Below are 17,304 nucleotides of genomic sequence, written 5' to 3'. Positions count from 1 at the left end.
AAGCCTCATCTCAGTCAATGGAAAATTAATGTCGATTTAAGAGTTCTCCCCACTTCCCCACTGGAAATTGATTTTCGTAATATGGCAAAACTAAACCAGAGCTCGGCTCGAATGCGATTACACTGGGAAAAGGCCTATTCAGGCTGTGAACTTCAAATTTGGCAAGACAATACTTAGTTCCAGTCGATCGCCACGGGGATCCACCGACAGAAGCTGCACTCCACACAATGGGACCCTGGAAAGCTCTCTTGGTTTTCGCAAACAATGGAGACAAGAAAGCGTGCCGCCAGTCTTGAAACGTAGAAACGAGAATGATTAGTCTCTCCCTGGGTCTCAGTTGCATGAAAAATTATTTAACGAGTAAATTGTAAGACCCTCTCCGTACACTATACGCATTCCCCACTCGGAACCGACAAAGACCAATACCATATACCAAAGCCAAAGATGAAGTTGAAGCTGAAGGCCAAAAATCAGCTTACGATCGTTTGAAGTCCAACACCTCCTGAAGCCAACAACCAACCCAGATTCACTTCGCCATGAATGAAAATGAATGATGCCTGTTAGAGATGGGTGAGTGATTATACATTTTCCATGGGTTTTTAGGTAAGTTCACGGATCATGAATGGTGTGGAAAAAACAACTATAAAACAAAAATGGGAGCTATCTGGGAGCTTGAAATTGGATCAGGGAACTAAGTCCAAAATCGATCATAACTCAGCCAAAAATTCATTAAATTCAATTTGGAAAGCTATTCTTTGTTAGTTTTTATAAGGTTAATAAATATACATACTACATTTCACAATTTAAAAAATTAACATTTTTGCCAATTTTTGCAAATTTTAATGATGTAACCCTTTATGAAATTATGAAATTTTGGATAATTTTCAAAAATGTATATTTTGAACGGACATGCCTAGATCGACTCTGCTTTTCATTCTGATCAAGAATATATATGGTTTATAGGGTTGGAAATAACTACTTCACTGAGTTTACTAACTTCAAACTAAAATTATTATAACTTAAAAGGGTAAGTATCTTTTGATTACAGATATTCAGTGAATAGTATTTTTAAGATGCTATGTTCAAATTCTTTACATAGTATGCTTTATAAATTATGGGCAATAACTATTATAATATTTAACGCCACAGAAAAAAATAGATAATGTAGACATATTATAATCAAATGTTTGAAGGTTCCCAAGATCCCAAACACGATATCATCTCTAGCAAGAATTCTAGAGCAATAGAATCCAAAGCAGCAGCAGCATCAGCAGCACCTTTAGCAATGGCCGACTTCTTAACAAAATATTTCACTGGTTTCCTTATGATTAATCAATATTTCGGTGTGAGTTGCAACAAAAGCGTCGCATTGCCAAGAGCCAAGAGTGGCAGTGCCGACGGCCAAATCGGGGGCTGAATACCTGACTGGACTGACTGACGGACTGACGGACTGACGATGTCTCCGGCATTTCTTTTCGGTTGCCGCATTTGACAGATCAACGTGTGCTGACAGCTTTTGTTGTACGATGATCTTCTGCCTCCGTTGTGGCTGTTGTTGCTGCCTTGGCTGCCACTTTTGTTGCCACTTTTGTTGCCACTTTTGTTTGCCGTACTTGTTGTTAGGCAATGCCTGAGCATAATTAATGATGCGCGGCTCTGAGCGCTTTTGAATTTGGCACTGGCAATGGAGTCTCATTGTTTGATCGCATTGGTTTCACGCCACTCTGCCCACCGGATGGCCATACATATGTACATACGTACATATATTCCCTGGAATTTACCTGAACGTGTGTTCGATCGCGATCTTGGCTTAACCGAGCGGAGTTCTGGCCTTTGATTGATCTGGCTACTGTTCGTTTTCACGGTTTATTGCTGATGAGTTATTGAAAATCGAAACCAAAACAAAATTCACAGTAGTCGGATTATAATTGGGTTTGTTCGAGGGCTAGAAAGGGGGATAATACGAAGATCTATGATCTATGATCTATAATTGAGAATTACTGTGCAACTATGTGGCTTTGGGGATTAAAGTTTTATTATTAATCACTGCATCTGTGCATCTCTTTAAACTTGCATTCATTTCCGTATTTATTCCGTAAACGTATTTAAACAATTTGTTGCATAATTTCCATCCCTAATAGAAAGGCAAATTTAAAATTCGTTATTCATTCCACTCGATTTGAGTCACATTTAGATGCAAGTAATTCCGGCTCCTGGATGCCACCCCCGCAAGGAATCAGATTCCCCTGAAACGGATGGATAAGGAAACCGCCAACTCACGGCTGGTCAACCACCAGAAAAGCCGAACCGGAGACGCCCAAGGAAATTGCCGCATTCCCTGGGCAGGAAAACCCGACCTGTGGTCACCGCCTCGAGGCGCAAATGGAAAACTGGCAAATACATATAAATAATAAAAGTCTGGGGGCAAGTGACTGGAAAAAGCGCAAAAGCCCGAGATGAAACTCCGCTTGAAACAACGAAATAATGCCTCATTTTTTCTTATCGCCGCAATAAAGCTGAATAAACGCTTCATTTCCATTTGTCTCGCCCTTAGCCAACTTCAGAGTGGCCGCGTCACTTCTAGGGAAGGGGATTACATTTCTGGGAGGAGCTCTTGGTACCGAGATCTGAGATCTGTGGGCTGTCGGCCACCCAGTCTGTTGGCCACATCACAAGGTACATTGTACCGTGGGGCGGCAAGAAAAAAAATCTGAAAAAATTATAGAGAAAAAAGAATAAAATAAAAACCGTTTACACGCCAAGCTCAAGCTCACTTTTCTTCTTTTGCCATTTTCCCTGTTCTGGGTTCTCTCCTTCATCATCGTCGTTTTCTTTTTCCACTTCTTGAAGCGGCATTTTTATCGCTTGGCAAGTTTTGCTTATTTTAAACACGAACAGCAGCCAGCAACAACAATTCTAAAAACAACAAAAACAACAAAAACCGGCGGCAAAAAATTATATTCATTGTGAAAAAAAAAATTGGAAAAAGAGAAAAAGCAAAAGTCACTTCCGGCATGCCAAAAGGAAAACGCGAAAAGTCTGCAAGCATGCTAGAAAATAGGATGAGAGACCAAGAATAAGATGGAGAGCCCCATGAAGAAGGTGGGGTTAATAGCCAGTGGTCAGGGGTTTACCAATTATGGGGAAAATATTAAATTCACAATATAATTTTAAAGAGTAATAGCTATTGATTTACTAATGTTTAAATAATAATAATAATCATTGCATAAATATTGTCTAGACGATCTTGAAAGTTTAAATAATGTTCTTTTTATATTACATGATTCCAGACATAACTTAATAGCCGTGTGCAATTATCTAAATACTTCCTTGATTTGTAATTCCATACTCCCATTCCCATTTTAATAGCTTCTCGCCAATTAACTCAACTTATTTACATTTTGCAACTTCCAAAGCTTTCAACATAAACCACTTAATTTACACGAACCGCAACAACAGAAAACTATTTAAAAATGCTATAAATCTTTGGTCGATAAAATGGCCGAGCAACTTTGTTGCTGACTAGCGTAAATTGGTTAATTGGCAATGGCCAAGCGATTTATACTCTTTAAGATTTGGAGCATACCTGATTCGTTCTTAATCGCAAATTGTTTAAATACTTACACTATTAATTTTTATACCCTTGCAGGGTATTATAATTTCAGTCAGAAGTTTGCAACGCAGTGAAGGAGGCACCTCCGACCATATAAAGTATATATATTCTTGATCAGGATCATCAACCGAGTCGATCTAGCCATGTCCGTCTGTCCGTCTGTCCGTTTCTACGCAAACTAGTCTATCAGTTTTAAAGCTATCTTAATGAAACTTTTTAGTTAGCCTTCTATATACTCTCACTCATATATATGTCGGAACGGGCCAGATCGGACGACTATATCATATAGCTGTCATAGGAATGATCGGAAAATTTTTACAAAAAATTATAACATTTTCAGTTTTCAGCAGATTTTTAGCAAATTTGAGATATAGCCATTTTGTTATACTCTACAATTCTGTGTAAAATTTTATGAAAATCGAACTACTATATCATATAGCTCCCATAGGAACGATCGAGAAATTAATACAATTAAAAATTACAACTATTTCAGTTTTAAACAGATCATCATCAAGTTTGAGGTGTAGCCATTTTAAATTAGTCCTAAATTTTGTGTAAAATTTCATGAAAATCGGACGACTGTATCATATGGTGCAAAAATTCAAATTTCGTCATTTTTCACCATTTTAGACGATACCCCTTATAAAAATTTGAAATTGTCAAAAAATTTTTAAATAAATTAAATTTATGCCGGACCTGGTAGTTCATTGGCTGTTGAGTGATCATAGAATATATATGAATTAATAGGTCGGAAATGGCTCCTCTCACTAAGTTTCAAAGCTTTCGACTGATCATATATTTAAGCTTATGTTTAACTATTTGGTACATAGTAGTTTGCTTTCCTTTGCATTGCTCAAGTCTTAAGAGGTCAAATTTAATTACAAGGCCTAACTATGAGTAAGTTTAGTTTTCATTCGGGTAACAAATCTGCATACTCAATTTAAAAATTAAAAAAATTCAAATTTCGTAAATTTCTCACCATTTTAAGTGCTCTGGTGGATTTAAAATTGTCAAGACTTTGAACAAATTAAATTTGTGACAACCATGGCTAGATCGATTCGGCTGTTGATGCTGATCAAGAATGTATATGATTTATAGGATCGGAAATGACTCCATCACTAAGTTTTAAGCTTTCGACTGAAAGATAGGCCTTGTTTAACTATTTGGTACATAGAGCGCTCTCCTCTGCGATTCTCAAGTCTTACACTTAAGCAAGGCTCTAGCTAGAGGAAGTTTAGTTTTCTTCTTCTTCTTTTATATAAATTACTAATTTAGTGCTTGGTGGTTAATAGACTTTGATCAAGTGGATGTGGTAACCATGGCTAGATCGAGTCGGCTGTTGATGCTGATTAAGAATGTATATGATTTATAGGATCGGAAATGTCTCCTTCACTAAGCTTCAAGCTTTCGACTGAAAGATAGGCTTTATTTAATTATTTGGTACATAGAGCGCTCTCCTCTGCGATTCTCAAGTCTTACACTTAAGCAAGGCTCTAGCTAGAGGAAGTTTAGTTTTCTTCTTCTTCTTTTATATAAATTACTAATTTAGTGCTTGGTGATTAGAAGACTTTTATCAAGTGGATGTGGCAACCATGGCTAGATCGAGGCGGCTGTTAATGCTGATCAAGAATATATATGAATAATAGGATCGGAAATGACTCCTTCACTAAGTTTCAAGCTTTCGACTGAAAGATAGTCTTTGTTTAACTATTTGGTACATAGAGCGCTCTCCTCTGCGATTCTCAAGTCTTCTACTTAAGCAAGGCCCTAGCTAGAGGAAGTTTAGTTTTCTTCTTCTTCTTTTTGTGTGTTTTTTATATAAATTACTAGTCTAGTGCTTGGTGGTTGATAGACTTTGATCAAGTGGATGTGGCAATCATAAAAATTATAGTTTTCTTAATTAAGGTAAGACGTTAATAAAATATCTCTTCATAATTGAAACCAAAACAAGGCCCAAAAAAGTCAAGATACATAAAAATATGGTTTATATTAAATTATTGTTTAATTACTATACCCTTGGCCGTGCTGACTTGCTTATTATTGATCTCGAAATGTCTTCCAAGCTCTCTTTAAGAGCCTTGATGATCATGACGAGCGGGGATATGGTGTCATTTATTTGTTTATAGTAAAGTATACTTAACTCCCGAAAATAGTTTATTCAGCACAACTTACTAAACAAAGAACACAACAATGGTGATGATCGGAACTGCTCAATATAAAATATATATTAAAATAAGTTGATCTATATTTGTAAAGCAAATTTTTAAGAATTGGTATGCTTTTAAATAACAGAAAGTTAACATATTTCAAGCAATGCTTGTATATAATTTTTGCAAAAGTAATTCTTCACACAAAAACCCGCTCAAAAAATAAGGATTTTAAGCTGGCTAATATAAACCTATTTAGGATTTTTTTCCTTTTCTTTTTTTATACCCTTGCAGGGTATTATAATTTCAGTCAGAAGTTTGCAACGCAGTGAAGGAGGCACCTCCGACTATATATAGTATATATATTCTTGATCAGGATCAACAGCCGAGTCGATTTAGCCATGCCCGTCTATCCAACTGTCCGTTTCAACCCAAACTAGTCTCTCAGTTTTGAAGCTATCTGAATGAAACTTTGTAGTTAGCCTTCTATATACTCTCACTCCTATATATGCCGGAACGGACGACTATATCATATAGCTGCCATTGGAATGACCGGAAAATTTTTACAAATAAAATTATAACATTTTCAGTTTTCAACAGATTTTCATCAAGTTTGAGGTATAGCCATTTTATATTAGTCTTAAATTTTGTGTAAAATTTCATGAAAATCGGACGACTGTACCATACAAACGATCGTTTGATGTAAAGGAAAAATGCAAATCTGTGAACTGCAAATATAAATATGTTTAGGTGAATGAAATGAAAAGAGGTGTTACTTCATTGTTTTTAATCATAAGTATATATAATTTATATTAAAGGGATTCCTTGTCATAGAAGTTCTATCGGCAAGGGTATATAAACTTCGGCGTGCCGAAGTTAACTTCCTTTCTTGTTTAATTACATTTCTATTAAAGTTATCAACAAAATGCACTTAAAATATTTAATGAAGGTACCTAAACTTTCTCCTGCCTTTCAATAAACCATCTTCCTCTTAGTTTCAAATTGACGTATTAACCAATCAACAAGTTTTAGTTTCTGTTTAGTTTAGTTGCTGCCACTGTGCTTCTACGCAATGTGTGTGTATATGTTTTCTGGCCTGTCGCAAATGCAAATTAATTAACGGCTCCGACGGCAGTGGCTTTAATTGCGGACTCCGCACCGTGTCGGTCGTGGACAACATGGCGTATGCGTGATGCCTCTGCCCGATAATTGAATTTCAACGGTGTTCGCTTGCGTTCAACTTGAACTGCAGCTGTGGGATTGGAGTTCCAGGTGGAGCTGCTGCTGGTGTAGCCTTCAATTTGCCACAAGCGCCGCCTTTTCGAAATGAGTTATGGGGCAGTGAACAAGTTGGATCGCTGCGACTGGAAAAATACGCATATATTTTCCACATTCGCACACTTAGAATAATCATATATGCAAAGTTCCAAAAACCAAAAATTCTAAAATTCATTAAAAGTAATGCTATATTATCTTATCACACATTTATTAATTAAATAAGTGTCATTCCTAAAATTATGTACTTCTTCACTTCAAATAGAAAACCATGAACCATGCAATTTTTAAATAAAATAAAATGATTTATCATATGAATATTAACAAGCAGAGAATATTTTTACGAGTGTGTCTTAATATGTCCCCTTAAGTATGTTTTTCTTGTAAATGTTGCTGTTGTTCAGTTTGCTCTTATGGCTATATGTTTGTAGCTGCTGCCGTTTGGCTTGCTCTTTGCTATGTTCTTGGCCGATATTAACCCCCGAGTCAAAGTCTTCAGACATAAATCATTTAAATCACTGGAACATGCATCTGCCTGCCATCTCGAAGCCCTCTTGCCGCTTGAGGTCCTTGTTCTATGGCAAAGACATTAAATAAATCGCCTGCTGCCAAATGTTTCACATACGAATTTGCCTAAGCAACTCCATTTTGGCCAAAGTTTTGCATTTTGTCTTGCCACCCGTCAAAGTTTTCCACCGATCCCATCCGTTTTTCCGAAGGGGGCGGAGGACTCTCCTTACGTGGGTCGTGTCAGATGCATGTGTAGCTGGGGGCATTACACCCAGGTGGCGACATATGCTAAATGTCACATAGTTCCTCCGGCCATACCGTAAAACGTATGTATTTACGTATACACGATATATAGAAACATTCGGTTCTGGCTTATTTATGCATAGCCTGGACATAAGGACATAAATATATCTCTCTGGGGGTGTTACTCAATTGAGCTGGGACATATTTCAGGGCAGTTGATTTGAATTGATGGAACCATTATGAAATGATTGAAAACGATTATCTCGTTTCCCACAGGGAACTTAGTGCAATTGAAGCGATTAATATCCGTTTAAAAACCATGTAAGTAATAGTGGCTTTAAGAAAAATATAGTAATAAATTGGTATAAAGTTTTTAAATAAATATTTAGCATTCTTTCGAATGTAATGTTAAATATATACATATTTTCTTATACCCTTACAATTTAGTCAGAAGCTTAAAACACAGTAAAGGAATCATTTCCGACCCTATAAATCATATATATTATTGATCAGCATAGGCAGCCGAATCGATCTAGCTATGTGCGGCAGAAAAAATTAATTTTTGAGATTTTTTCAAAATTTCAAAATTTGATAAGGGGTTACATCGTTAAAATTCTCAAAAATTGGCAAAAATTTTAATTCTTTTAATTGCTTAATTCGGTATGCAGATTTATTAACCTAAAACAAAACTAACTTTGGAGCGCTTTCCAAATTAAATTCAATAACTTTTTAACTGAGTTATGAGATTTTTAAACTTTGATTTTTCGACAAAATTGTCATATAAAAATATCGTTAATATGGATCAAAGCTTAAATATGATAGATTTTAAATTCGATTCTTTAATTCAATTGGACGGTGAAAAGGTATACATGTTAGGTATATATTATATATATTTCTAACAATACTCTATTTGGTAACCTTTAAAATCGATTAATCCGCACGGCAGGTGTAAATGCGAATCCATGAAAATGTAACTTAAGGAAGTGTAGAAATGTTTCCCATCAGAGTTCTCATTCAAATCATTTAAATGTCGAGCAAATCCGGCCGGCTGGAACATGTGTCAGTTACTGGCATCGATTCCATCAATAGGGGAGAGAGATGAAACAAAGGTGGAAAAAAGAGCAGATCCGAAAATGTTAGCCAGGCTCAGTGCAATGGATGCGAAGGATGCGCATTGCCTTAATTGAAACCGTTTAAATTGCAATTAATCACCCGGCGGCGGCGGCGGCGAGGATGCCACGAATGTTGCACAGTTGTTGCCGAGTGGCGCAGCTAATTCCCTGCAGGGGGCTGGGGCATGGGGCACAGCCCGAGGGGCAAAGCCAAGTGGAGTGTGTGTGGAGGCCCTTTGCCTGAATTACAGAATTACTGTCACCGCAGTGACTAATTTTTATCCTTTTTTTTCAGCCGCTTCTTTGTTTTAATTTTGCAGCCAACGAAGGAGTCAGCAGAGTAGAAGTTGCGGCAACTGCTTAATCGCTTTCGACATGCAGATTTAAGTTTGCGGTGGGCGAAGAATGGGGTGGTGGTTTGATAAGTGAAAATATGGGCGACAACCACCGTCGTTGGGATGTAGGATCAGGCGGATGATGATATGGCTACAGTCACAAAAATCATGTTTACTTTCACTGTCATTATATTTTAAACTCTTTCAGTGTATTTGATAGTAAAAAGATACTTAATTAATCAATGTTTTTTACATAACATATGCATAGGTATATTATTAAATGTAGAAAATATTTAAAGCTTTTGCATTTTTCTAAGTGCAAATAAAAATAGAAGTGGCTGCCGATAACACCAACCCCAAACCCCGACAAACTCCGCCGGACGCACGCACCGGATACGGGCTGCGGATGAAGGTGTGGGCGGGCCCAGAACTTGGGAGGTGTGGATGCTACCTTTTTTTTATAAGTGGAAAAGTGGAAATAAATTAAAAATGGGTGGCATCGTCCTGGCATAGAGTCTCGCCTGCGTCTGCGTCTGCCACACGCGTCGACAACGAGGACGACGCTGCCGGCTTTGGCTCTCAGCTTCTGGCTCCCAGCTCCCGACTTTTTGGGTAGGTAAAACTTTTGGATAAAACAGTTGAACTTCAAAATGTGAATTTGATTAGGATATTTGCATAAAATTCTGTTTCTGCGCCAAGTACACACTCCGCTTCCCACTGCCACGTCCCCGAAAGTCAGCCATAAAAAATCCCCCCTCGAACAGGACCCGGCTGTTGGGGATCCGGGCTGAGTTGGAGCGTATGTTCGCTGCCGGAAACGGAAGTATATAAGTCAACCTAGATTTGGTTTAGTAGCAGCTCTGCTGATACCAAGGACAAATGGCCTTTCAGTCAGAAACTTGCCGAAAGCCGGGATAGAACCGCTTTAAGGACACTTGCTTTATTTAAATTTATAGAAAAGTTGTTGGCTGAAAAGGTTAAGGTGAAAAGAAGGTAGAAGATTTAAAGAAGAGCAAGTAAGTTCCTTTAAATCTTGATATCTATATATATATATTTGTATTTAATTAATTTTAGTATTAATTCTGAATTATTTTAAAAGTTCATATTAATGTTCATATAAACACAAGACCCTTTCAAGTGACAAGATCCTTGAAAAGCAAAGGCTGGGTCTTAACCCCAGTACTCAGACTTCGTTCTCCATGGTTCATAAAATCTAGTTTTCATAATTTTAGTGTCATTAGAATATGTAGGAATTATGCAATCCTTACGAAACTCTTCCCCTTTTCAATGTCCCTTTATCTGCGGATTATCCCGCCTCATAAACTCATGAAATCCCGCCCTCCCCCGGAGCGTCACAATTAGTCTTGCCCATAACTGCAGCTAATAGTTTCGTAAATAGTTTTGGCCAATATTTACATGAGTTGCCTTCTGCCTCGGCTGCATGTTGGTTTTGTTCCTTTTGTCTATTGGTGCCATTGTGAAAATATTTGTCTTCGAATGGCCCATTGTCTTTGACCGCTCGCCAGTCGTCCTCTCTTTACTCTGATGTCTGTACACTCAACAAAAATTGTGTGTGTCTTGCTGAACTTGTATATGATGTGCTTCTTAATCTAAGAGATTTTGTTTATAAGACAAAATATACAAATACCATTTCATTCACAAGTCTTTGAAAAAGTAACAATATTTTTTCTCAAAACAATCTCTAAGAATCTAAAACGAAACGAGGCTATATTTTCAGGTTATTTATGCTTATCGTTTGGGATCGTTCATTTAAGTATTTATGGAGGATTTTCGCATGAGGGATACATTTTTCTGAGTGCATACGCATCCGCAGCAGTCGTCGTCCATCGCTGACGTGCGTCTGTCTCTCGCTCATCGTCTTTCATCTGCTTGGCCATTTCTTAAAGTCTTCGTCGTATCTGTATCTGTGACTCTGCCTTTGTATCTGTATCTGTATCTGTATCTGTGCCTGTGTCTCTGCGTTTTTCTTGCTGTCTGCCTTAGAAAACGTGTTCATTACAATCCGCTGGCCGTTGCTTCTGCTGCAGCCGCTGCCGCTGCCGCCGATCGGCCAAATGTGTCAGAGCTGAAACGTCATGATTAATGATGCAAACATGTGGGCCCGTCTCCGGCTCCGTCTCCGTCTCTGTCCCAGTCCCAGTCTCAGTCTCCTTCTCCTCCACGATTCCCAATCCGGCTACGAGTCCGGCTCTGTGTCTGTGTCGACGGCGGCAATGCGTTCCGAGGGCAGAGACAAAAACAGCCCGGGGATAGGGCTCGGGCATGGGCATGGGTATGGGAATGGGAATGGGAATGGTAACATTTTATCAAGGTAAATTAGAAGACGAGACACCCAAAATGTAAACATCGAACTGGGCAACACTTGGGCATTAGGCGAAATTAGAAATTAATCCTGCCACTGCACCACAGATGGAGATACATCCACGAGGGAGTGGGCAGTGGGAAGAACCGAGTTCGAGCATGGGGAGTGTATTTCTTTTTTGTATTTTACTTCTTTTTTTGGGGGGGCGGAACTTTAGAGGTCAGGCAGAATTAATGGGAAATCCTCAGGACTGACAAGACGGAGTAATAGCCCATACACATATCATAAATGATCTATAGGAAACTAGCACAGGGATAAGAACCACAATCGAGGAAGTTCCAAATTATACTGACAAGAAGGATAAAATCATTAGATAAAGGAGAGTAGGGAAAAGTGACAGATAAGGTAGTGAAAGTACTCAATAGATCTAATAGAATTAAGAAATATACTATTAAATATATATATTTCCTATAATACTAGTAGAACTCTTAATTTGATAAATGTGTTTACAAATCTCTATAAAATTATATAGCAGTAATAAAAATGTTATAAAAAATTATAAATTAAGTCTGTAAATATATTTTCCAGTAGCAGTAGTTAGTTAACGATTTCCCTGATAAGCCTAAGCCTTGAGTGACACATGGCGTAGTTTCAGTGTGGGTACTGACCATGTCCTGTGGACGAACCAACCCACAGCCAGCCAATTACAACACGACAATGCCCTGACCTCAACTTTGCTCCTTTGACACACACTCACACACACACACACGCGTGCGCACACACACATAACACAAGTGGTTACCGTTGTAAGGGGGTAAGTAATGGGTGGGGGCAGGGTAGGTTGGCCAAGCGATACAATAATTGCCCTGAGCCACGGTCGCCGACCGTCGCCAGTCGTCAGTCGACATTGTTGTGGCGTGAATTACATGCACTACACAAAAAATATATTTTAAAAACTATGTCAAATTTTAAGGAATTTGAATAACAAATTATTTGAATTTTATATATTTATTCTGCTCTTAGGATAATGTATTTAAACAGCCATAAACTAAAGCGCTACGTTGAACGGATTTTAAATCCATACTTTATGTTTAAACTCATAAACTAATGATTAAAAATCCTCTAAAAATTTATAAAAAAAATAAAGTAATTTGTTATTCTTTCTAGGGTCATAATTATTAACTAGCTACATCTGGGCATTAATGAAACCAGTCTTAGATTGGAAGATGAGAGCGAAATTTATCCTATGAATCCCTTTAACATTTGTAGCTCTTATCATTTCAAATTACTAATATATTTCACTTAATTGAATTGAATTGAATGGAGTATTTCCTTATTTACTAAGCCAATCTATATATATATATTTAGTATCAAATGTTTATAAACAAATTTCTCCAAGTGCAGAAAGCAAAAAATAAATTGTGAACGAAGAAAAAAGCAAGAACCATACTCTCTATAAAAAGCCGCCATGGCTTGGTCATTCATTCATACTTGTACATACATATGCCGGTGCTTTGGCAAGCACAAACACACACACACACCAATACCTTTTGGTAACACACACACACTGGCACACCAATGGAGAACAAGTCATGCAATGGTCAGGTCGGGAAACCTGACATGTTCTTTTCGATCAGACAACGACCACCACCGAAAGGTACAAAAAATATAATACCACATAGGTGAGCGGAAGGAGAAGGGGGCCCAGTGTTTGTCATTGTGGGTATTCATGCAAGTGTTCTATGTATATGCTGTGTGTTGTGTGTGTGTGGAGTACGTACCTCAATCATGTAATTATTTCCTCCGCCACAAAGCCCTAAGAGACTGAGAGAGCCATAGTGTGTGTGTGTGTTGGCCAAACTTAAACTGGTAGCGTGTTTTGGGCCTTCTCTCTCTCTCTACCTTTTGAGCAAACAACAAAAAACACGAACAAGATTGGTCTACATACATTTCTTAAATTATATATACACCCACACACACACCCCGGTGGTATAAAAACTTTTCGTGTTTTGTTACTCAATTTAATTCAGGTAAAATTTGTATTTTTTTTTGTCTCCCCGCCACGTTTCTTTATTTTCAACGCTGTTTGCGTTGTCTTCCCTTCCCAAATAAAAACAAAATATATATACCTAAACTTTGGTCACGAACATGAAAAAGCGACGTTTCCGCTGAACCGTCGTCTCCAAAATGGTCGCCGCTTGATTGGTTCAGTTTTTTCTCAGTTTTTATGCTTGATTACCGGCCCGCTCTAGATGGTCTCGATACACAAAATGGTCGTCACAAAGTCGGATAGATCTCTTCACCAGAAACGATATACCCAATTATTTGGCTAAGCAAATTTTCGACCGAAATTGTTATACAATAATTATCGAAAATCACATTTTTCGTTTTGCGGTTTCGCCACAAATCCGCGTAGGCTGGCCCCAAATTGGTATAATAAGATTTAATCAGACTGCTGCGGTTTTTTTTGGGCCTCAAATTATGTATTTTCCTTGAAGAATCCCTCACAATGCGAATGCAAAATGTATGCTGAGCTTTGATTATTTTGGCCAATGCGATAATGTTTTCGTTTGTGGTTGAAAATATTGCAAAATGGGTGAGGAATATTTGTATTTATGAGTTAGGAAGATAGGTACTTACTTATGGAGTTATCACCTGAAATGAAAAAAGAGAAAAGGGTTTGTTAGTGGGATTACTACTTTAGAATTCAATAATAATATTTTGATCTTATGCTTAAACAGTCTAAAAGTGTTTCACAAATTTGGAAACATATCGTATGTTTATCAATCGTGTTTAACGCTTTAAAGCCATAATAAACCAGTGAGTCCCATTAAGGTATTTTCAACCAGATGCTCCAATAAATCGCTAAAGGGGTTGTCAGAGGTGTGTAAATATTTTAAGACCATTCACCTACAAAGTAACACACTTGAATGATTCAGAATATTGGGACATCAGAGTTGTTTATCTTTTTTGGGCAACAAGATGCAGTGACAAAGTTGCTTGGGGTCTCTCAAGCCCATATTTGTGGCAACATAATATCTCTGAAGAAACTTTCTTTCTTACAGTTTGCTCGAATCGAGAGTGGAAAATAATTAACCTCAAAGTTTGGTAAGCGGAAGTTTCCCAGCCGGCTGGACATGGTCAACACATGGAGCACGTAACGAGCGGTCAAGTGGAGGTACTTCCTCATCTCCTCACTTTAAGCCAACTTCGTAATTGAGAAGTTTCGATGGCAAGAACCAAGGAGGAGGATATCCCCGCCAGGATACTATCAAGAAAGCGCAGAACTTCAACCGACAGTCTATTATTCCAGGAAGGGGACCTGGTGGAAGCCAAGGGGTTGTATCACGACGATGATGATGATGATGGCCAAAGGCAAATAAAATCATGCTGTCGGAAATAATAGCGTCTAGCCTCGAACTCGATTCCTTCTGGGCTAAGATCCAGTCTGTTTACCCTCCCTTCTCACCATCGAACTGCTGCCAAGTTTATGCAGTTTCATAAGCAATATTTGATATTTTTCGTGCAGCGGCAGCAGCTGCGTGATTAGCAAATATTTTCGTCTGATAATCAGCGAACATTCCCATTTCTATATGCAGCTGTAGCGAAGCTCATGAATATGACGGGGCACTTTGTCTGTCCATTTCGGATATTTCATTTAAAGATGGAACTGGCTTTAAGCGATGGAGTTGGCATTTGCGTCCGGTTCAGGCTCAATGGGATTTTCTATTTGACTTTAAGCATTTGATTTATGATCAGCAAGTGCCTGTTTTTATTTAGTGAATACTAGGATAGTTGTTGTTTAATCCTTAATGAATAGAAAAGAAATGCTGCTACTTAATTACTTAATAAAAATGTATCTAAAAAGTTCAAGTGCAACTTTATCTTAATATAATATTTTAGAATAATACATCTTTGTCATAGTTCTTGAGACCAATTTCAACACTAATTTACATAATCCTACTTCCCCAGTAGACTTTCCACCTTAAAGTACCACAATTCTCTTAGCCAGACACTTTCTAATCGTACCCAAATACCATTTACCTAATTGAATAGAATGTAGTGAGCTATCTGAACATCTGTGAGTATTTTGGCTGCCCGTGAATATTTGGCCGTTTAAATGTATCTTTCGCTCGATTCCCGATACCAGGTCCGATTCAAGGCAACGCCTTGGACAGTTTTCGGAGCGATACCGGCTGGCATTGCCCCATTGCCTTCGCCATTTCCATTGGGGGCTGCTCAGGGGCAAACTTGGGCCTGACTGACAGCCAGTAGGTGTGACCGCGCTACTCATTCATTCTGACAGTTTTCCCACCCACTCTCGCACACGGAACGCAATTTGTTGGATTGTGGGCAGTGCCCCTCGAGCAGCCAAAGAATGGATGCACTTGGAAAAATATGATTCTAAAGAAATCCATAGAAAATAGATCAAAACATTTTAATTTAAAGAAACTGATAGCTATTGTCCGTGTGAATACGTAGCAGAACCAACTCAAACGTATGAATTTTGTTTGTAGTTTGATAATTACTGTGCAGTATTTTGTTCAGTGTATTAACACCACCACCTTTATAAGAAAAAAGAGAGAGACAGGTTCGCTTGTGGCGCCAAAAAGCATTTCTCGCAGGTCGCAAGTCGCGTGTCTCTGGGCTTTCATTCCATTTCTTTCTCAGTCTCTCTTTGTTTTTTTGGTTTTTTGTTTTTCTCGGCTCTTGCAACTAATTTTCATTTCCAACAGAGTGCACCTTTCGCCGACAGCAGGGACGACAGAGAGGTGGTGCGGTGGAGCTGGGTGGAAATCTTATTAAAAAGTGAACAGAGTGCGATAAAATTGAATTTGCATTCGAAAGCCATTAACCGCAGCAGTCACTCAGCCTGCTATCCCCTTTGCCCCGTCTAAGGAATTTAAAAAAATAACCAAAAGAATATAGATGTGACGGAAAAATCCTTGAACTCGGCTTTAATATGAGTGGCATAAATATTATTTTCAAAATTCGCTTGCTATCAAAATGGAAATTAATATTTCGCGCACATTCCGCTGACAGCTGTTGGCTATAAAAATCTATACGTGATATATAGAGATATCAATAATAATTATTCTATATGTGCGATTGGTAATAATCATGAGTGCTTTCACTCGGCCGTATAAATATTATTTTAATTGCATATCAATTTCACGCTCTTTTGCCGCCGTTACATACCATATAGGGACAGCCGCCATTCAATCAGCAGCGAAGCAACAAATTATTCGAAACGCCATTTGGCCAATGATCTGAACGATGCGTTTATAATAATCGCCACCCACCGCTCACCTGTCTGTCGGCACCTTTTTTTTGTCCCACCTTTAGCCATACCCAGTTCGAGTTTAAGCCAAACGATTTGGGGCTATTATAAAGCCCAGGGAACCATGTTGTCAAACTCCCTCCGACTGCCTCTATTGGTTCATAATTGTCCCACTTATTCCTATTTTTATGGCATATTACATCTAGCACGTTCGGCTCCATTCTGTTTCATTTATGTGAACGGTGTACGAATTTCAATTAATAACTCCAAAAGAGTTGTAATTACCAAATCCGAACATATCTTTGTCAATGGGCCTGTGTTTACATGTGTGTTTCAAGTGTTTAATAATTACAGTTTATTATTCCCAGCGAATTGGCCACAAATGCCAGAGAAAAATGGGAAATTGAATTCGATTTTATAATATTTGATAAATTATTAATAACAAAAGCAGATACATATATGCCT

The 17,304-nt window shown here is 38.1% G+C and overlaps 1 protein-coding gene across 1 annotated transcript in view; it reads right to left on the bottom strand.

Annotated features, from left to right (window-relative positions):
* pb (homeobox proposcipedia) overlaps positions 1-17,304 on the bottom strand; it is a 34,875-nt gene that overhangs the window by 9,169 nt on the left and 8,402 nt on the right. Inside the window, exon 2 of the mRNA XM_086832079.1 lies at positions 14,199-14,213. Within this exon, the coding sequence (XP_086688205.1) occupies positions 14,199-14,213 (15 nt within the window). The remainder of the gene's footprint in view (positions 1-14,198; positions 14,214-17,304) is intronic.

Source organism: Drosophila serrata, unplaced genomic scaffold (genome assembly GCF_035046125.1).
Source record: "Drosophila serrata isolate PLE 108 unplaced genomic scaffold, ASM3504612v1 contig_30, whole genome shotgun sequence".
NCBI lineage: Eukaryota > Metazoa > Arthropoda > Insecta > Diptera > Drosophilidae > Drosophila > Drosophila serrata.
This window is presented reverse-complemented; position numbering and strand designations above follow the sequence as displayed.